This window comes from Ochlerotatus camptorhynchus, unplaced genomic scaffold (genome assembly GCF_037179485.1).
Source record: "Ochlerotatus camptorhynchus isolate MF236.1 unplaced genomic scaffold, CSIRO-AGI_Acam_v1.1 ptg000170l, whole genome shotgun sequence".
NCBI classification, from domain to species: Eukaryota; Metazoa; Arthropoda; class Insecta; order Diptera; family Culicidae; genus Ochlerotatus; species Ochlerotatus camptorhynchus.
This window is the reverse complement of record NW_027040660.1, coordinates 2,792,863-2,813,934: the sequence shown is the minus strand read 5'-3', so window position 1 is coordinate 2,813,934 and position 21,072 is coordinate 2,792,863. Positions and strand designations below refer to the sequence as shown.

Below are 21,072 nucleotides of genomic sequence, written 5' to 3'. Positions count from 1 at the left end.
CCCATAAGAAAATCTCAAAACGAGCTAAACCCGCATAAGCGCGAACCATAAACTGACCTTACCGATAATGGTTATAAATTGTTTATAATCCCTGCTAAACTTCAACTGAAATGGTAATGGAACTTTACATGAACGTTTAATGATAAAGTTTTAACCTTAAGGATTATAGTTTTTTTGAAGTGGACCTTACAAATAATGGGTTGTTAAGAACCATTACCATTCCAAATTCTTGTTTTCTCCATACATTTTCGGAAAGAAAACTTTACTAAAACCTTTTAACTTATGGTTTAAGAACATTAATGGTAATGGTTATGGTAACCAGTAAGGTCCATGAATGGTTTTGTAACATCGATCAACTTTATGTGGAATATATCGCGAATTGGTTGCCTGTAAATTACTGATTACCAATTCACGATATATTTCACGTAAAGTTGAGTGATAATACAAAACCATTAATGGACCTTACTGACTACCATAACCATAACCATTAATGTTCTCAAACCATAAGTAAAAACGTTCTAATATAGTTCTCTTTCCGAAAATGTATGGAGAAAACAAGAATTTGGAATGGTAATGGTTCTTAACAACCCATTATTTGTAAGGTCCGCTTCCAAAAAACCATAACACATAAGGTTAAAACTTTATCACACAAACGTTCATGTAAGGTTCCATAACCATTTCAGTTGAAGTTTAGCAGGGATTATAAACAATTTATAACCATTATCGGTAAGGTCATGCGATGGTTCGCGTTTATGCGGGAATTCTTGCGTCACTTTTCAAATAGACCAATGTAACATATCCACCATTTTGAGAAAATCGAAGTTGAAGTTCGACAGATTATTATTTTAACTGTTTAAAAACAATACATTTTGCATTACTATTTTTAATGTAGTCAGCATATAATAACGTTGAAAATTCAGAAGAAACGGTAAAATCACAATTTTACTTTGAATTTCATGCTACAACATAGAAAAAATCACATAGGACGTTTTGACAAGTCGCGTTGTACATCGGACATGTTACATTGGACGATTTTTCTCAATGACATAATCAATGATTGAAACATTGGACGTTTTGTCTACATGATACTAGATTCCCTTTTACAGATTTCAGAGTATAGTACCTAACTTTAGATTAGCCCCGCCTTTGGAAAATGAGCACCAATCATGTTAGGCAGTCCGAATGACCGAAGTAACAATCATGTACCCATCATTTCAAACTGTACATTGGACAATTTTTGATCAATGATTATCTTAAATAAATGAAAGTAAATTTGGATGGATGTTTTTGTATCACATACAATGAAAGAAGAGCAATAGTTTGTATCGCTTAACTCGATTTGTTTACATTTGTTACATTGGTCTATTTGAAAAGTGACGCGAGAATTCTTTTATGCCACTCAGGTGGACCAAAATGCACAACTAATTTGAAACACCTTGGGGTGTGAACCATTTGCCGAGTTAAATTTAACTCGTGGTTAAAAGTGACATTTCGAAAGTTATTTTCTATGTTCGAAAATCCCCGTGCTGTCGATCGACCGGTTTTTGAGCCACAGTTGTCAAAATTTAACTTCTTGTCTGTCAGAAATAACCATGCTCGGATAGCAGGGTTAATCGATAACTTTCCATCTGTCAAATTTTAACCAAAAGTTAAAATAATCCACCAAATGGTTCAGAGCCTTAATGGCTGGTTTACCTTGAACTTACTCTTTGACAGATTGACCATCGAGGAACCCCCCGCTTTGAAAACAGTCAGCGTGTCATCAAAAAGGGAGATTTTCGCAACAGAAGGAAATCGCAAATGAAATTTTCTTCAATATTTTACCGTAAAATCCCCAGTAAGTAGCAATTATTCGTCGAACTATTCTAGCACATCTACTCGGCTTCATCGGTACGTAGGAACGGACCATTAACTCATGAAATTTTCACCATTTTCAGATCTGTAAAACAACATGACGAAAACCAGATTCAACACCTACGATGTGGTCTGTTCGGTGACGGAGCTGCAAAAGTAAGTTTTTTTTTTCATCCATCAATCATTCAAAAGATGGTTCCTAGCTCGACTCGTCTCATCCAAACAGGCTCGTCGGAATGCGCGTGAACCAAATCTACGACATCGACAACAAAACCTACCTGATCCGGTTAGCGCGGAACGAGGAGAAAGTGGTCCTGCTGTTGGAATCGGGTAATCGGTTCCACACGACCGCCTTCGAGTGGCCCAAGAATGTCGCTCCGTCCGGGTTTACGATGAAGTTGAGGAAGCACTTGAAGAACAAACGGCTGGAGAGTATGAAGCAGCTGGGAGTGGATCGAATCGTGGATTTCCAGTTTGGAGTGGGTGAAGCCGCTTACCACGTCATCCTGGAGCTGTACGATAGGGGAAACATTCTGCTAACGGATTGCGATTTGAAGATTTTGAACATTTTGCGTCCCCATGTGGAGGGGGAAGAGGTGAGGTTTGCTGTGCGGGAGAAGTATCCGACGGATCGGGCCAAGGAAGATAAGGGCCCTCCAGCAATGGAGAAGGTCAAGGAAGCAATAACAAAGGCTCATCCTGGGGATACGTTGAGGACGGCTTTGAATCCGATTCTGGAATACGGTGCCTCAGTGATTGACCATGTTCTGCACAAGTACGGGCTGTTTGGATGTCGAATTGGTGGCGAATTGCCGGTGGACGCAGCGGCAGAGATGCCTAAAAAGGTTAAGAAGAAGCAGAAGGCGATTGCGAAGGAGTTTTCGAAGGTTTTCAACATGGAAGAGGATATGACGGCGTTGATGTGTGCGATTAACGATGCAGAAACGATGCTGAGGAAGGCCATGCAGGAACCGTCGAAGGGATACATCATTCAAAAGAAGGACTTGAAGCCGTCTAAGGATAAGGAGCAGGAAGAATTTTATTATACAAACTTGGAGTACCATCCGTTCCTGTACAATCAGTACAAGGGGGAACCGGTGAAGGAATTTGATAGTTTTGCGGTGTCGGTTGATGAGTTCTATTCTACATTGGAGGGTCAGAAGATTGATTTGAAGGTAGGAGTCTATTGTGAAGGTGCAATTAAGAATTAATGGATAATTGATCTCACTTTTTCTTGTAGTCTTTCGCCCAGGAGAGGGAAGCGTTGAAGAAGCTGTCCAACGTCCGAACGGATCATGCGAAAAGATTAGATGATTTGACTAAAGCGCAACTGGAAGATCGAAAGAAGGCTGAGTTGATTACAAGAAATCAAAATCTGGTGGACAGTGCCATTCTGGCTGTTCAAAGTGCCCTGGCGGCGCAAATGTCATGGTCGGATATTCAGGATCTGGTCAAAGCAGCACAGGCTAACAACGATCCGGTTGCTTCTTGCATTAAACAACTCAAGCTGGAAATCAATCACATTTCTGTAATGTTAAAAGATCCGTATGGTGCATTCGATGAAGAGTTTGAGGATGACGAAGATCGTGAAGATGGCGAGGAAAAGCTTGAACCCATGGTGGTTGATGTTGACCTGGCTTTGACGGCTTTTGCCAATGCCCGTCGGTTCTACGATCAGCGCCGATATGCCGCTCGCAAGGAGCAGAAAACCATTGAGTCGTCGTCGAAAGCTTTGAAGAATGCCGAAAAGAAGACGATGCAAACGTTAAAGGACGTCCGAACGCAAACAACGATCTCCAAGGCTCGCAAGGTCTATTGGTTTGAAAAGTTCTACTGGTTCATCAGCTCGGAAAACTATCTAGTCATTGGTGGTCGAGACCAGCAGCAGAACGAGTTGATTGTGAAACGTTACATGCGACCAATGGACATCTACGTTCACGCGGAGATTCAGGGTGCCTCAAGTGTTATAATCAAAAATCCTTCCGGAGGAGATATTCCTCCCAAGACGCTCCTCGAGGCCGGAACTATGGCTATTTCGTACAGCGTTGCGTGGGATGCGAAGGTCGTTACCAGTGCTTACTGGGTAAAGAGCGAGCAGGTCAGCAAAACTGCACCCACTGGAGAGTACTTGACTACCGGTAGCTTCATGATCCGAGGAAAGAAGAACTTCTTACCGCCTTGCCACTTGATTCTCGGTCTGAGTTTCATGTTCAAACTGGAGGAAAGTTCCGTTGAACGACACAAAGGTGAGAGAAAAGTGCGAACCTTCGATGAAGCATCGGTCATAAGCAAGGATGATCGTTCCGAGATTTCCGAAGTCCCTGATCAGGAAATCCAACTTGAAGAAGAAGAAGACTCCGATCACGATGAGAAAGGAGAGCCAGAAAACCCGGGAGCAACCGAAGAAATTCAAGCACAAGTTGAATCCATCACGCTAAAGGAGGAAGAACAATCGGCCGAATCGGATTCGGAAAGCGACGAAAGCGATGGGCCAAAGTTCCCGGATACGCACGTCAAAGTCGAACACGACACCGGAAAGGTATCCGTTCAGCCAGCCCCGGTCCCGGTCCTTCAACGGGTCACCTCGAAACCGGAAGCGGAAAATGTTATCTCTTTCGGTGACAACCAACCTTTCATCATCACGCCTGCTCCACCCCGGATGAAACAGATTCAAAAGAGCAAGCAAAAGGCCAAGGATAAGGAGCGTGCTCGGGAGGCGCAGGAAGTAGCTTCCAGAAACCAGAAGGAAGAACCGCAGAGACAAGGTCACCTCAAGCGCGGTCAAAAGGCCAAAATGCGAAAGATCAAGGAGAAGTACAAGGATCAAGACGAGGAGGAACGCAAAATGATGATGGAAATTCTGAAATCGGCAGGCAATAAGATTAATCAAAATCAAAAGGAAGAGGAAGCAGGCGGCAGCGATCCGAAGAAGAACCCCGGCAAGAAACCGCAGCCTCGCTTGAAGCCGGGAGAGTTCGAAGAACTAGGCGACGATACGCCAGCGGCTGCAGATGTGGACATGTTGGAATCCCTGACGGGTCAACCGATGGAGGAAGACGAGCTGCTGTTTGCCATTCCGGTCATTGCGCCCTACCAATCGCTGCACAATTACAAATTCAAGGTCAAGCTGACCCCGGGAACCGGGAAGCGAGGCAAGGCCAGCAAGACGGCTTTGCAGATTTTCCTCAAGGACAAGCAGTGCACAAATCGGGAGAAAGATTTGCTAAAGTCCGTCAAGGATGAGACGCTGGCTCGTAATATTCCAGGAAAGGTTAAACTGTCCGCTCCGCAAATGCAGAAGATTAAGAAGTGAAGGTGCGGTTTGTGTCTTACTAAGTAATGTGGTTTTCCTGCCCTTGCTGTTTCCACTGGTTTGTTAGTGCGTAGAGTAAATCGATTAAGATGATTTTTTTGGTTCTCGTTTTTAAGTTTGAGAGCTTCGAAATCATATTACTGAATAGCTGATTTGATGAACTAAGAATGTTTTGCTGGATAGATCGCAGTGGGTAACGGGTTTCTCGAGGGATATTTGTAAATAAGTCCTAATAAAGATAGTTTGCTGAATACATCAAAATATAAGCATCTACTCATCTGAAGTTTGTCGGAAAGAGATTTTTGTTAATCAAATGCCTAACTGATAAAAACCCCAAGGCTGCGAACAGCGTGTCGATGCATGTTGACATATCTAGTTCTCGGCAATGCGATGATCAATCGTTATGATTATGCTACCATTATGGAAATGTGTGGCTATCTACTTTCATTTAGGACATGTAGAAACCCGATTGGAGCTGTGGTTGGCCAGCCGGAACGGATAAATTCGGAAGATTGGTTCTCGGCAATTTGGTTACTAAATTTTAAAATTGAGCCACTATTTGAAAGGTATGACTATCTACTTCCGAACGAAACAGACAGAGAATCAATTATACTTGTGGTTGGCCATTTGGAACGTGAAAATCCTTGGAAGGTGGCTCTGCGGAAATCCGGATTCACCGGCAAAATGGTCAATTTCTGAAAGTAGACCTAGAGATTCACGATTTTTTTCTAAATTGAATACAATTATGAGCAAAAAGGAAATATTCCATCACCATGTCGATTCTCCTACCAGGAGGTCAGAAAACGGTCCTATAGATATTCGGTCTATGGGATAATGGTGCTATAGCACAGTCTGTGCCTATAGAATCACCGGGAAAATGGTCAATTCTTGAAAGCAGACCTAGAGATCCGCGATTTGTTCTAAATTGCATACCATCATAGCATACAGGAAATGTGTAATCACCATATCGATTCTGATGCAGGGTGGCCAGAAAACGGTTCTCTGGATATCTGGATTGTTGTTGCTGTCTCTTATAAGATTAGTATATCATATGATATGATTCTATGACACTACCCCGAATGTCTTTGCTCTTTGAGATTCCAGCATTTCTACTAAGTTTCGTTAATTTCTACGATGTTCCCTGATCTTCTTAGAAGCCCTTGAAGTTTTAAGAAGTTATCTAAGGTTAAAGACAAATCCCTGAACTATTGGCCAAATTGTAGAGCCAAAAGCCGTCTAACTATGCTATCAATTTAATATCGATACAATATTAGGGTCTGTTCATTAACTACGTAGACAGTTTTTTGGGATTCTTGACCCCCCTCCCCCTGCGTAGACAATTGTTCATAAAAAAATTAAATTTGTATGGGCCGTGAATGATTGCCCCCCCCAAGCTGTCTACGTAGTTTATGAACAACCCCTTATTTCTCGACATTGTTTCTCCTAGGCCAGATCATTAAGAGAAGCAGACATTCATAAAAATCAATAAAAATAAAAATAAACCTCGAAGCTGCTTGATTTAGTAATCTGCGCCACGAGATTTAGCTGTGCCGAAAGCTGTGCCTAACGTGCCGAAGTAGGCCAATCAAAGTGTCAATATCTCATGAATTTGGCAACCCTGAAGTTATAATGACTTTTGTGATTTTGTTTTCATTTTCAATATTATTATTATTATTTAGCTTTATTAAGGAGGCTTTCAGCCTTGGGCTGGTTCGCCTCCAATAGCATTTTCAATATCTTTGATGGATTATTATGGGCAGTGGAAGAGGAACTGGAAGCCATTCAACCTATACGGCAAATTCGATCCATCCAATAGAAACCTGTGTAGAAAGGAAGGTGTAACTTGATTGATGGTGAACGAAATTTTCTACAGCTGTCTGTTAAATGCTCCCCGACGAAATCAAAACCAGAAATCGAACGGGTGAAAGTTCAATCGCAGCGTAGAAAATACCAGTTCATCTGATCGACTGAGAAGTACGTGACCCCGAAGAAATCACCTATCGTGTCACTGATTATGATTTCTCCTACCACATGTTTAAGCTTACCAAGTTCACGATCATTATGTACACAGCAAAAAAAAATGTAATATCGATCAACGTAATTCAAGCTGATGTATGAAATAATGATGTAATAGCAAAAAGCAGATACAATATTACGTCAATGGATGTAATTTTGTTCGCAAAATCGATGTACATCGTACAATGTGATATTACACAACCGATGGATTGACCTGGTTGCAGCAGTTTCGATGTAATATTCAACAACTTTTTTTGCTGTGTAGCTGTGGTACCTTCCGCAATGTACTACCAATGAAAACCATCAAATATCCCCCCCCTGCAGATCAGTCATACTTCGGAAATGGTTTGCTTCGCTTCTGCAGTTCTACCAACAGGTGGAAACTAACGTTTTTAAATTGGCTCACTACTTGACAAGCCTATTGGTCCCAAGCAAACCGACTAACGTACCCCCTTCTAGTATAAATTCCAGTACTACACTATGTTTGTTTTGATTTGCTATGAAAGTTTGACAGATAAAATGAGGGGTTAGTGGATTTTCCGATGTTTCAAGGGGTGAATCGATTAGCTAGGGACCGAAGATAGTACCAGAGCTGAGCCAAAAAGTTGAGCAAGTTGATTGTTGCTTATACCGCCAATTTAAAATCGTTAGTCTCGTATTGATTGTTGCTTATACCCCGTACAGACTATGGCTTAAATCATGTTATATAGGCTGTCTTGCAATGAGCACTCATACATAGGATTTCCAGTGAAAACTAGATGTATGAGTACTCATTGCAAGACAGCCTATATTACATGATATAAGCCATAGTATGTACGGGGTATTAGCATAGAGGTAACTCTAAGACCACTGGGTCCCGAAGAAAATCATTATTTTTTTTTGGCTCACTCAGTACCAGAACAACGGTCCCAAGCAGTCCCAAGCTATTTCACTCACCCCTGCATGTTCTGCATGAATCCACACACCCCTGATGTTATCTGTCAAATTTTCATAGCGAATCAAAACAAACATAATGTAGTAATAGAATTTCAACTAGAATAGGGTACGTTAATCGTTTGCTTGGGACCAATAGGCTATTCAAGTAGTGAACCAATTTAAAATCGTTAGTTTCCACCGGTTGGTGATACGGCTTTCGACAGTTGCAGCGAATAAGCTGTTGGAGACGGGCAAGGTCAAGGTTGGCTGGTCAGTGTGCTCGCTGAAAGCCACTGCTCGGGTTACCAAGCAACTGGAGCGATGCTTCAAGTGCATGGGATTCGGTCACCAGACGAGGAACTGCAATGGCCCTGACAGATCTGATCTGTACAGGAAATGCGGAGAGAAATGCCATATTGCAAGAGACTGCACGAAGCAATCGAGGTGTATGCTCTGCAAAAAAGAGGACGGTAACAATCATACGACGGGAGGGTACAATCTGCTGGAAGCTCTGGCAAAACTGGAAGTTATGCTGGCCAATAAAGGCACCAGCACCACTGTTCGCAAAGATGGCCGGGAATCCATTATCTACGTTACTTTCTGCAGTGCGTCGTGGATTGGAGAGTGTGCGAAGGATATACCCATAGGGACCATCAGGCGATACGATATGACATCGGCCAACGGATTACTGTGGTAGTACGGAGGACGAGAACTTGTGACCGGAAGTGGAAGACGAAGGCTTTCGACAAGGATCTTTTCGTTGAGGCACTCCGTGTGGACTGGCGTCCCGCGCGGACGAGCTGACAGAAACGTTAGTGAGAGCATGTGACACGACCATGCCGAGGAAACTGGAGCCAAATAACAGACGGCGCGACGCATACCGAGTCGTGATGGCGAAGATCAGAGGTCCAACGATGCCTGCTGCTCGAGAAGCTGAAAGACTTTTCCCGAAGCACGACCCACCGACCTGACCACCTACACCGTACGGAGAAGGAGAGGGAGATAACATCGAAGTCACCAACGAGGAACTCGTAGCAGTGGCGAAAGGATTGAAGGTGAACCCAAGTAACCAAAAGTTCCACATTCAACGATTAAAATCACTTTCAAGTTCCGTAAAGTTCAAATAAAGTTCCATAAAGTTCAAATAAAGTTCCGACAGAACTTTCAAGTTCCATAAGGTTCAAATAAAGTTCCGACAGAACTTTCAAGCCACATCAAACAATCCGCACAAGTCTTTATTAGTAACAAAATTTAATGTACGTAAATATGAAATGATCAGTGGCTCGAATAAATCATAATTCTTATATTTATGCAGTGCATCAATATTCTATACAAATATAAAAAAAAGCTAAAGCGAACCCGTGTATTCGGCATGCGATCTACGAACGCTAACCACTGCGCCACAAATGTGTTGGAATACCAAGCAGGCAAACACCAATTTAAAATTCAACAAGGTGTTGTGCTTCGTATTCAAGTCAGACAGCTGGCACTGAAAACTCAAACAGTAGGCGGGACAACAGCTCACTTTAATATATTTCAAATGACGTTGCGGTTCGTGCTGGGGCTCTCACGCAGAAGGACTGGGTATTTCTTCAAATAACTCCAATTCTCTAATACTAATGCTGATAAATCAATACACATTCATACCTGCCTTTAGAAATAATTTTCATAAAAGTGCGAACTAAAATATAGAATTGGTGTAGAGGACAAAAACCTTTTTTAATTTATTTTCTAAAAGTTCCGTTCAAGTTCCGCCAGAAGCTGCTTAGAATGCTCTTCAATTATGATACCGGTACTTTCAAGTTCTTATAACGACTTAAAAATGAGGCTGCTTAGAATTCTATAGACCACCACCAAACAAGCTGCTTAAGCCACAAATAGCCTTTTATCAGAACTTTTGGTTACTTAGGAAGAAAGCTCCCGGTCCGGATGGAATCTCCAACGTAGCGTTGAAAGTGGCCTCGTCCAGGCATTTCTGCAGCACCATCCTGAACATGTCCGGGAACGCCTGGACGAGGGTCACTTCCCTGACAGGTGGAAGATACAGAAGCTAGAGCTGCTGCCGAAACCAGGAAAACCGCCGGGGATCCAGCATTGTACAGGCCTATATGCCTACTGGATACACTCGGAAAATTCTTGGAGAGGATCATCCTAAACAGGCTGACGAAATGCACGGAGAGTGAGCACGGACTGTCGGAGAGGCAGCAACAATCAATACGAAACTAACGATTTTAAATTGGCTCACCACTTAAGTAGCCTATTGGTCCCAAGCAAACAATTAACGTACCCTATTCTAGTCGAAATTCTAGTACTACGCAATGTTTGTTATGATTCGCTATGAAAGTTTGACAGATAAAATGAGGGGTTATTGGTTTTTCCTATGTTTCGAGGGGTGAATCGATTAGCTTGGGACCGAAGAGAGTACCAGAGCTGAGCCAAAAAGTTGAGCACGTTATTTCGGGACCTTCTAGTCTTAGAGTTACCTCTATGGAGGCAGTTCCGCAAGGGAAGATCGACGGTAGATGCAATTCGGACAGTGGTCGAGAAAGCCGAGAAGGCATCCCAACATAAGCGGAGAGGAGATCGATATTGCGCCGTGATAACGATCGACGTTAAGAATGCGTTCAACAGCACCAGCTGGGAGGCCTCCGCCGAAGCGCTGCATAGAATGATAGTGAATAGAATGATTACCTGTGCAGTAGAGTGATGCACAATTTGAAATTTTCGCTCCACAATACTTGAACGATTCCAAATCGGATCCTGACTAACCTCTCAAAATTTGAACCCATTTGGTGAGAAACTGAGATGGCACAAACCATTTGAAGTTTGTATGGGAATTACTATGGTAAAACCAGGATTTTTGTTCATGTCTATATAATAATTCACCATATAGGTCTGCTTCAAAAGCTTTCAACAATTTTCCCAGCTACAAATTTGCTCTAGACCACTTTTTGATTAAATGCAAGGATCGAAAGTTATTAATGGTTCAATGCACTGATGTCTTACGATCATGCTCAATCAACTGCTCAGCATGCAACATTGGTGTTTCTGGGGCGTTTAATAGGACACAACAATCATGGCTACTATGTCACATTGCAAAATACAGTGTTGCCTACAGAGCAGCTGCTTGATCATGTCATAAGTTTACCAATCTCTTAAATAATTGATAACTATTTCCTGTCTCGTTTTACATAGAAACGATCTTCAGCAAAGTTGTAGCTAAGAATAGCTATCGAGCTGTTTCGCAGCTCAATATGGAAAAAGACTAGAAGGCAATGAACAAAAAGTTGAGATTTCCCATAGTAATTTACATGTAAACTTCAAATGGTTTGTGCGAAGTCTGTTTCTAACCAAATGAGTTGTAACTTTTGGAGGCTAATCACGACCCGATTTGAAACCATTTAAGCACTGTGGAGCGAAAAAGTCAAATTTTGCATCAGTCTACTGTGCAGGATCCTGAGGAGTTATTTCCAGAACCGGGTTCTGGTCTACGAGACTGACATGGGACAGAGATCGATTAGGATCACAGCGGGAGTTCCAACGCTCTGGAACGGGATGTACAACGGCGTGCTAACGCTAAAGCTGCCCAAAGGAGTTGAGATTGTTGACTTTGCGGACGACGACGTCGTCTTGACGGTAACAGGCGAGACGATGGAAGAGGTTGAAGTGTTGTCAACCGAGGCGATCGACATGGTTGGTAATTGGATGTAAAAAGCGAAGCTACAGAATCAGAAATCAATTGATATTTTTCCGCTCTCATGCACTCGCAATATCACGCGTGATATTGGAACTAAATATCATGCTTGATATTGATTTTACAAGCTCCTTTGATATTGCGAGAATATTCACAGCGTGCAAAAATCAAGCTGAGAAATGACTCGACACAAAAATGATTCCGTTTCACATCGTTTTCTTAGAAAGAGAAAGTAAAGTTTGCTATCTCTTTTTACTTTTCACCGATGGCAGACACGAAGTGACTGCTGCCAGCCGTTATGGAAGTTTCGGTTGCATTCGGGTGTAAAGCAAAAATCATGAAACTCAATCTCACCACAGTTTGTTGAGATTTGCAGCTGGTGAGTTTTGTTAGCTTGATATTCCGAGCTGCGATATCACAGATTGCAAAATCAACCGCAGTTGTTTGCTTGTTGATTTTTGTCTACGAAAATCAAGCGTGATCTTGCACGTTGGTGAGCTTTGATTTTTTGATATTTTCCCAACACTGCTACAGATAGCCCACCACAAAACGGAAGTGCTATTGGTTAGTAACTGTAAAGCGGTACAGCTGGCAAAAATCACCGTCGGGGAGCACGCCATTGCCTCGAAGCGTGTGTTGAAATACCTGGGAGTGATGATCGACGACCGGCTAAACTTTAATAGCCACGTCGAATATGCTTGCGAGAAGGCGGTGAAGGTCATCAACGCGATAGCTAGAATCATGCCGAACAACGCTGGTCCCAGCAGTAGCAGTAGCAAGTGGTGTTTTTTGGCCAGTGTGTCGTCGTCGATACTGAGATATGGAGATCCAGCGCTGGAAACGAAGCAGAACCAAAGGAAACTGAGCAGCACGTTCCGGCTCATGGCCATGCGAGTCGTGAGTGCGTACAGAACCATCTCGTCGGAAGCTGTATGCGTTATCGCCGGCAGGGTTGCTTCCACTCACTAGCTAGTAATAAATGATTTTCTGAATTTTGAAATCATTCGATGTTATAATGATATTTTGGACTTGTAAGATACAAGAAGCGGATGAAAGGCAAGTGTTTGACTCATAAAATCTGTCAATTTCGCTACCAGAGTGTTACAATCAGCGATTTTATGATTCGTGAGCGTTCACTCAGAGTGAGCGCTCGCGAGTCGTAAAATCGCTGATTGTGACTATCTGAATGCGAATTTGACAGGTTTCATGTGTCAAACACTTGCCTTTCAACCTCTTCTTGTATCTAACAAGTACAAAATATGATTATAACATCTAATGATTTCAAAATTCAGAAAATCATGTTGTTATAACAAGTGAGTGGAAGCAAGCCTCATCGCCGGTATGATCCCTATCGGCATCACCCTGGCGGAGAACAGCGAGTACTACAGGCGGAGAGAAGCCGGAAGAGTACGGAAAGTTGTGAGAGTGGAGTCATTGGCTAAGTGACAACAGAAGTGGAACACGGCGGAGAACGGTAGATGGATACATAGACTAATACCAACAATCAATACGAAACTAACGATTTTAAATTGGCTCACTACTTGACTAGCCTATTGGTCCCAAGCAAACGATTAACGTATCCAGGGCTGGTAGCGATCAATGCTGTCAAAAATAGTGATTTTAGTGACCATTTTGAAGAAATAAGTGACCAAATAGTGACTTATAGTTGTAAAAAAGTGACTAAAAAGTGACCCAAGGGTAGAAAATTAGTCGTATATGTAAATATTTGATGTTTTAGAGGTTCTCATAAACATCTAAATATGTAAGATAGGAACCACTAAAGCGAAAGATTCAATAGAAAGTTTATGACTAAACCTCAAAACCTCCAAGCTTCTACTATCTGGAAAACCCCTTTTCCTGAAAATACCTGGAAGGGAAGTGTCAGGGAATCTTATCATTATTCAGGAAATTTAATAATTTTCTTTCTAAAATTAAAATAAAATTCATTTTAAAGTGATAAATAAAATAATATTCCTAGTTATTTTCATTCACACATTGAACTCTGGATTAATCTTCATGTGAAGCCTAAGCCTAAGATAGTAAACTCCAAGCGAATGTTCATGAGAAATCTGCGTTGAATATGGAATGGACTATTCTGAGGTCTTCAGAACTACTTGAAAGTTCCCAAAATATTCCTGAAGTTAATTAAATTGCCTTGAAGTTCTTTTGTAGTTTGAGAAAGTAGTCTGATGCTCGCAATTCTTTTTTTATCTAGTTCGTTTATTTGGAAGGCTCAATCGCGTTAGCTTTACGGAGCCGATAATTCATTGTTCACTGTGTGTAACAAAATTCACTTAATTCTATGTCTAGTAGGAGTTGGGCCGATTACTCGCGGCTTACTCGAGGTTAGAAGGGTACATTTTCCAAGGATAGGATCAGGGGAGGAGCTTGGGGTAGGGTTTCGTTGTCTCATCAGAGCGTTGTCGCCAGTATGAACGGTAGTGCTGTTCTAGCTTCGTCCGGAGTTCGACCGGCTAGCTCGCAATTCTTCTCATCATTGTTTTAAACTTCTCTAAACTTTTTCGGACTTCCTAAGGTTTCCACAATTTTCCTAACGATAATGAATCTTCTCTAAAGTGTTAAAAATTCACTTAATTTCTCGAGACTTTTTTTTAAATTTATGTAATTTCCCTGCTCTGGAATATCTCTGCTCAGAAGATATCTGTTTTTTCTTGAATTTTGTTGTTGTTTAGAGCTTTATTAGCGAGATATCAATATCTTTCTCGAAGCTCTCGAAACTTCTCTTAAGTGTTTGCAATTCTCATGAAGCTTATTGTACTACCACCGATGAACCGTCATGCCACAGGAGCATTTCGTTTGTCCACAATTCGAACTTTCAAACGGGCGATCAGTTCTGTTAAAAGAAGGTGAGACGCAAACCAAGGAAATATAAATAATACGTGGGTTCGTGTCCTTGCTCATGGTATGACGGGATCGGATGAGTAGATGTCGGCAGTGTTTAACGTATTTTAAATATGGCGTCTTGGGCACGAATTTGAAAGTAGCTTGTATGAGCTGTCACGTCGGTTCGTCGGTGGTACTACTATGAATATTATTAAACTATTCTAAAAATGTTTAAGCTTGCGTGAACTTCTGGACTTATGTGAAAAACTCAACAATTTTCTAAACATCTCTGAAGTTCTCTGAAAATCTGGTAACTTCTTGAAATTTTCCGCTAATTTAGTGAAACTACTGGAACTGAACTCCTCTGAAATTCCCATTTGTTTTTGGAGCTTTACTAAACTAATTTGAGATGCTCCCGAAATGTCCATAAAAGTTCCTGAAGTTCTCGGATATTTTCTTAAGTTCCACAGACCTTTATGAAGTTCTGGAAATGTTTCTGAAGATCTCTGTACTTCTTTGAGTTCTCTGAAGTTTTCGAAGTTATTCTGAAATTTCAGAAACTTTTTTAAGCTTCCGCAGATAAATAATTCATATACTTCAATGAACTGAAGTTCTAAGGTTTGTCTGAAGTTAAATTTATCGAAACAAATTCATAACTTTTTCAATAGTCTAGAGTTTCCTGATGTTTTTAAAACTGCTCAAAATATTTCTTGATTTCCTTAAACGACCATTAACTGGTTGAAGTTCTACAATTTTTCTTAAGTTTTATAAAGTTTATAAACGCTTACGGAACTTTGCTTTAAATCACTAATTTTCCCTGAAAAGCCTAGGCATCCCAGAAGTTTTCTATGCTTATTTTAATTTCTCTAAATTGATCAAATGTTCCGGTAAATTTTCTGATATATATTTATAATTCCCTGATGCTTCTAAAGTTTTCGAAATATCCCATAAATCTAAGGAACTCCTTGTAAGTCGTTGCAAATTTCCTTAAGTTAATGTGATTTTTCTTATGTTATCTGATCGTCCTCGAAGTACTCGGAACTTCACTGAATATAATGAAACAATCTAAAAATATCTAAATTTCTTAGACGTTCTCTGAAATTTCTTGAAAATATCGGTGGTTGCTAAAAGTTCTCGTTTTTTTTTATTGATGGAACTTCGTTGATGTTCTCTTATCAACTTAGCTACATTCTCACATTTTTTAATTTCTTGAAATTTCCATGATATAACACCCTTGAAATACTCTCACATTTTCCGGATGTTCATATAATTTTTATTGCGTTCCAGAAATTTTCTCTGAGCAAACCGAAGTTTCTGGAAATTCTGGTTTCAGCAATTTGCTTGAATTTTTTTGAACTGCCATTTAATTCTCTGATATGTCTTGATGTTCTCGGAGCTTCCCTAAAACTCTCAACTCTAATGAAGATCTCGATTCTGCTTTAAAATAAATGGAACTCGTAAACACCTTTAAACTTCCCTGGAATTCTCTGGATTTAAGTGAAGTTATTCAAAAATATTTCTGAAGTTTTCATAAATTTTCTGAAAGTCTCTGTACTAAATCTTTCGGAACATCTTATGGGTTCATGATATTATATCAGCGCAACATGGAACTATTCTGAATTTGTCTAAACTCACGCATATAGGTTTTTAAACAAATTCAATAGTCTGGGCTAAATTTTAGGGGACTTCCCCCTTCTCTGGAATTCCCTAAAAATCTCTAGATCTAACATTTTTTAGATCAATAAAACTTCATTGAAGATTCCACATTTTTGTTAGTACGAAACGTAACGACATTAAAAATGTTGTGATCTTAGACATACTAAAATGAATTAAGTGTTCTAAAGAGCCTGAATTTATAAAGAGACGACATGTCAAAATTGGAACAATCGATTGTCTGTCAAAGTCATGGGAAAAGTCATTCCAATCGAAAAGAAGATCTGCCAAATGGATAAGATGTCACCTCTTTAAAAAATCAGGCTCTTTAAAGTGTTCAACTTCAACATTTAATGGATTTGATAGTAGAGCTGTTTATTTACAGCTGATTGTCATGTCTTAAAAGCGTTTGCGTTAAAAATATATTTTTAAAGCATTTCATAAATAGTATTCTTATTATAAACGTGGAAATTATCCGCCAAAGTTATGGAAAAACCAGGAAAACTCAGAGAACTTTATTTAGCCAAATAAGTGGACACCCTATAGATAGAGAAGAACGATTAAACGTAAAAAACTCTATACAAGGTCGTCAACATCGAATTGCTCAAAAAATAGAGTAAAATGTAGGCGTATTCAGAAGAATGATCAATCTTGAAATAAAGTCACGTTTAAAAAAGTTTAAAATAGTGACTCATTACAAGAAAAAGTGACTTTAGTGACTTGGCCTTAAAAAAAGAGACTTTTTAGTTACTGACTTGAAAAAAGTTACCAAGTCACTAAAAAGTGACTCGCTACCAGCTCTGCGTATCCCATTCTAGTTGAAATTCTAGTACTACGCAATGTTTGTTTTGATTCGTTATGAAAGTTTGACAGATACAATGAGGGGTTATTGGTTTCCTATGTTTCGAGGGGTGAATCGATTAGCTTGGGACCGAAGAGAGTACCAGAGCTGAGCCAAAAAGTTGAGCACGTTATTTCGGGACCTTCTAGTCTTAGAGTTACCTCTATGCTAATACCATATAGGTAAATCTAAGACCAGAAGGTCCCGAAGAAACGTGCTCATCTTTTTGACTCAGCACTGGTACCATAGAGGTAACTCTAAGACCAGAGTAAAACTTAGAGATGGTCTTAAAATCGATTTGCTTACAAATTTCAGATAGGACCTTCAGAAATGTTTGTCTAGATTTAATTTCAATCATGGCGATGAGTGAACAAAAATCCTAATGTAGTTTTATAAAATCCAAGCAATTTTTCCGCCCCTCAGGACAAACGCCACCTTCACCACCTGCTGAGTACGGTGCTGGCTACAGTAGAAGATGAGAAACTAACCTCTAAACGAACCACCCTATGAGCTTCCCGTCACATCCAGCCCAACTTCCACTGATAACAGAACAACACCAACCTCGTCATCCACCAATAAGGATACTACTAACACAAGCGCTCCGTTATTTGCTCTCGCTCCAATTGGATAAAATCTCCCAACAGATGATCACGAGAAGAGAATTAATTTCCCATACCAACACACACACACACATTGCCCTCCTATGCAAAATCATAACAGAGTAGGAAATTCCTGTGGAGGAAAATCCTTCGAGTCATCATGAGAGGGACCGCACGCTCTCTGCGTGCGTTTTTCGATTATCCTGAGTCGGATTTTCCACCGACACTTCCTATCACAGAGGCCAGGAGCAAACCAGTGTTCAGTTGGCCGTCGTCGTTGTCGTTGTCGTCATCATCGTCATCCGCAACCGTCGCCGTCTACGCCGTGTGTGTCGTGTTTGCTGCCTTTGGCACGGGCCGTCGGATGTCAAACTGTTTTTGAACTGTGAAGGAAAACGAACTTGAAGACTGTTTGACCATTTAAGGACGTGTCGGGTGAAGGTTTCTCCGTTTGCGTCGATCGGTAGGAATTTATATCTTTTCACTGGAATGGGATAAGGCATCTTAAGACAAACAGTTATCGTGAAATGGGTATAAGAAATTCGGGCGATCCCATCGTTCCTGGAAGGATGCGTCTCGTTAAGGGCTATGGGGGCAATTGGAGTTTCGGTATTTGCTGCAAATAGGAAGAAAGGTGGATAAGCAATTCAAGTGCGGATAGTGCCAAAATGGGGAAGGATTTTTCCTGATCGAAGCAAATGGATTTCAAGTGGGTGGTGCTGGTGAATGAGCCGAGATTCAAGGAAGACATTGCCCCCCCCCCCCTTTTCGCAGAAATTGGGGAAGAAATCCTGGGTCGTCAATAGCGATGCACCGTGCCTAATCGCTGTCGATCTAGAAGTGAAATCGGACTTTTATTGTTCCCCGAAAACGGGATACAGGAAAACTCGGAATTAATTGGCGAAATGATGGTGCCCTAGAAAATGTCAAAATTTTCATACATAAAATATCGATCGCCAGCACAGTTTTAGTGGTGTTAAATCTTACTGCTACATAAATATACGTAACAGGGAACAGAGCCACTCATACACACACGGGAGCACAACGAACGGCTAGGCGACTTGAATGTGTGAGTGCGTAGCAGCAATGTCAGCCAGCCGTTTTGCGAATCAAGGATGGGTGGTTGGGTGGGAAAACAAGGTCCTGTTTATGGGGAAAAAGAGGGACCGACAGCAGTGAAGTGTGTTGGTACGCACGAGCAACCAAATATGACACACACACACACGCTCACGTAGTTGTGCGTTCAATAACAGAGTGTCTGTCCGTTGGGGAAACGCAAAAGTGTTCGCAAGCAGATGATTGAGGATTACTGTCCTGGAATGGATGTTTTTGTTCGTGCTGGCTGGTTATCCTGTTCCCTTCTGTTCGAGGTTGTCACGGACAGTCGATTGGTCGGTTGTTAATGAAGGTGGCATTGCGAGTTTCTTACTCTTGATTATAGGGGAAAGGCTGACAAGGTCGGTTTGTCCTGTGTTGGTTCAACTATTTCCGATGAAAAAAAAAAAAAAAACTATAATGGCTATCAGACGTTTCAACTAGGGTAGAGCGCTTCTTCGTCGTAATGGGGTATTTCAGTGCTATCGAGTAGAACACATCAATCACATTAATAATTTCACAGTGCTCAATGCGATATTAAGTTCAAAAGGTATAACGCAAAGCCTATAAGAGCGCAAAGTATGAATATTTACACCCATTGTTCTCGCAAACAAAAGAAGCAATTCAAGCTAATCCACTTTTCCTACTTTCATCTTTATGACGAAAAAAGTCCAATGGCGTTTCAGTGCGTTAGGACGGAATTGAAACTCGTATGATGGAATTGGAATCAAGAAGCAGTGTTAGATTTTTAACAAAATCTAAGCAATTTGTGATCCTTCATCAAATCCAACAGTACGTATGGAGAGGGAAATGAATCTAGAGGTCATCTGTAGTAGATACATCAATTATTTAAATTCAAATCCGTTCGAAAAAGATAGGTTAAGCGCGGGTAGGACAGAAATTGAATCAAAATCCCTTCCGCTACAAATAATGAAAACAGTAATATGTAATAGGAAGGACGAAGCGAAACGACTAACATTGTTAGATAGTTCAAACTAAGGAAAACTCAAACAAAATAACAGTTGCGGGAATAATTTTTCAGGGTTGAAAATATGGAAATGTAAAAAGGAAAGAGCTCATTATATAGCTTTTCAGATGAAATGGGAAATTCATAAACCACGTAGACTTTCTAGGGGGATGGAGGGAGTTGCAAAAAGTCTACGCTAGTCTACGAACAGGGCGAGGGGTATTTGTCACAGTCTATGTAGTTTAATTTGTTTCTCCAACACAAAAATCGCTAGGGTAGCTGTTCCAGTAATAGTGGTATAGTTAATGCAAAAGTTCTACAAACGAATTAAAAAAAGAATATCTTCGACATCGTCGATTGAATTATTGAAAAGATGCAAATGTCTTTTTCAGCAGTCGAATGACATACATATTTTCTAGTGAAAATAGTTCATAAACGCTTCTGATGAAATAAATCTAATGCGTTAATATTTTATCATATTGAACCTCTATCGTATCATATTTTTATGTTTTCATTCAAATAATATAAAACCAAAAATAGGACTGATCTGAACGTTAGTTTTGTAAAAGTCAACAAACAAGCTGGAAGAACAAACGTTCAGCTATTTATATTGAATATATATTCGACAAAGGTCGATGTAAAATCACAGACAAACAGACATAACACATTGAATATTTCTCACTGTAAAACATCGTCGCTAAAACATTACCGCCATCTGTTTAGTACACTGTGGTGGGTAGTACGCTGAACAGATGGCGGTAGTGTGTAAACGTCAAACGCCACGGAATTGACTATGCGCGCCACAGGTGGCGGTACTACCAACTACGATACTTTTAAATTAACCGTTAAATGCTTATTTGATGAACATGTTATGTCTGTTTGTTTGTGGTAAAATGATTAACAATCAACAATCAATACGAAACAGCAACAATCAATACAAAACTATCGTTTTTAAATTGGCTCACTACTTGACAAGCCTATTGGTCCCAAGCAAATCGATTAACGTACCCTATTCTAGTCGGAGTTCTAGTACTACACACTGTTTGTTTTTAATTTGCCATGAACGTTTAACAGATAAAATGAGGGGTCCGTGTATTTTCCTATGTTTCGAGGGGTGCATCGATTAGCTTGGGACCGAAGATAGTACCAGAGCTGAGCCAAAAATTTGAGCACTTTTCTTCGGGACCAACTAGTCTTAGAGTTACCTCTATGGTACTAGCACATAACATATGTGGAACTTCATGCAAAATAACTGACTAAAAGTTGACCCCTTTTATATTG

The 21,072-nt window shown here is 40.6% G+C and overlaps 2 protein-coding genes across 2 annotated transcripts in view; both read left to right on the top strand.

The window, feature by feature from the left end:
* The first annotated feature begins 1,756 nt into the window (after positions 1-1,756).
* Clbn (Nuclear export mediator factor NEMF homolog Clbn) lies at positions 1,757-5,267 on the top strand. The gene is made up of 4 exons (XM_065222461.1): positions 1,757-1,837; positions 1,938-2,010; positions 2,081-3,029; positions 3,095-5,267. Exons 2-4 carry the CDS (start codon positions 1,952-1,954, stop codon positions 5,165-5,167), a joined length of 3,081 nt encoding a protein of 1,026 aa, XP_065078533.1. The 5' UTR covers positions 1,757-1,837; positions 1,938-1,951; the 3' UTR covers positions 5,168-5,267.
* A 12,742-nt stretch (positions 5,268-18,009) lies between these two features.
* Bili (FERM domain-containing protein 8 Bili) overlaps positions 18,010-21,072 on the top strand; it is a 218,594-nt gene continuing 215,531 nt past the window's right edge. Inside the window, exon 1 of the mRNA XM_065222477.1 lies at positions 18,010-18,192. The gene's annotated coding sequence lies outside the window, so the exon portion shown is untranslated. The remainder of the gene's footprint in view (positions 18,193-21,072) is intronic.

What these genes read in the sequence shown, in the direction of transcription:
- Clbn (XM_065222461.1), top strand. Translation starts at nt 1,952, where the DNA reads ATGACGAAAACCAGATTCAACACCTACGATGTGGTCTGTTCGGTGACG. An exon ending in TCGGTGACGGAGCTGCAAAA is followed by an intron (nt 2,011 to 2,080) that starts GTAAGTTTTTTT and finishes TCATCCAAACAG; the next exon opens with GCTCGTCGGAATGCGCGTGA. An exon ending in GTCAGAAGATTGATTTGAAG is followed by an intron (nt 3,030 to 3,094) that starts GTAGGAGTCTAT and finishes TTTTTCTTGTAG; the next exon opens with TCTTTCGCCCAGGAGAGGGA.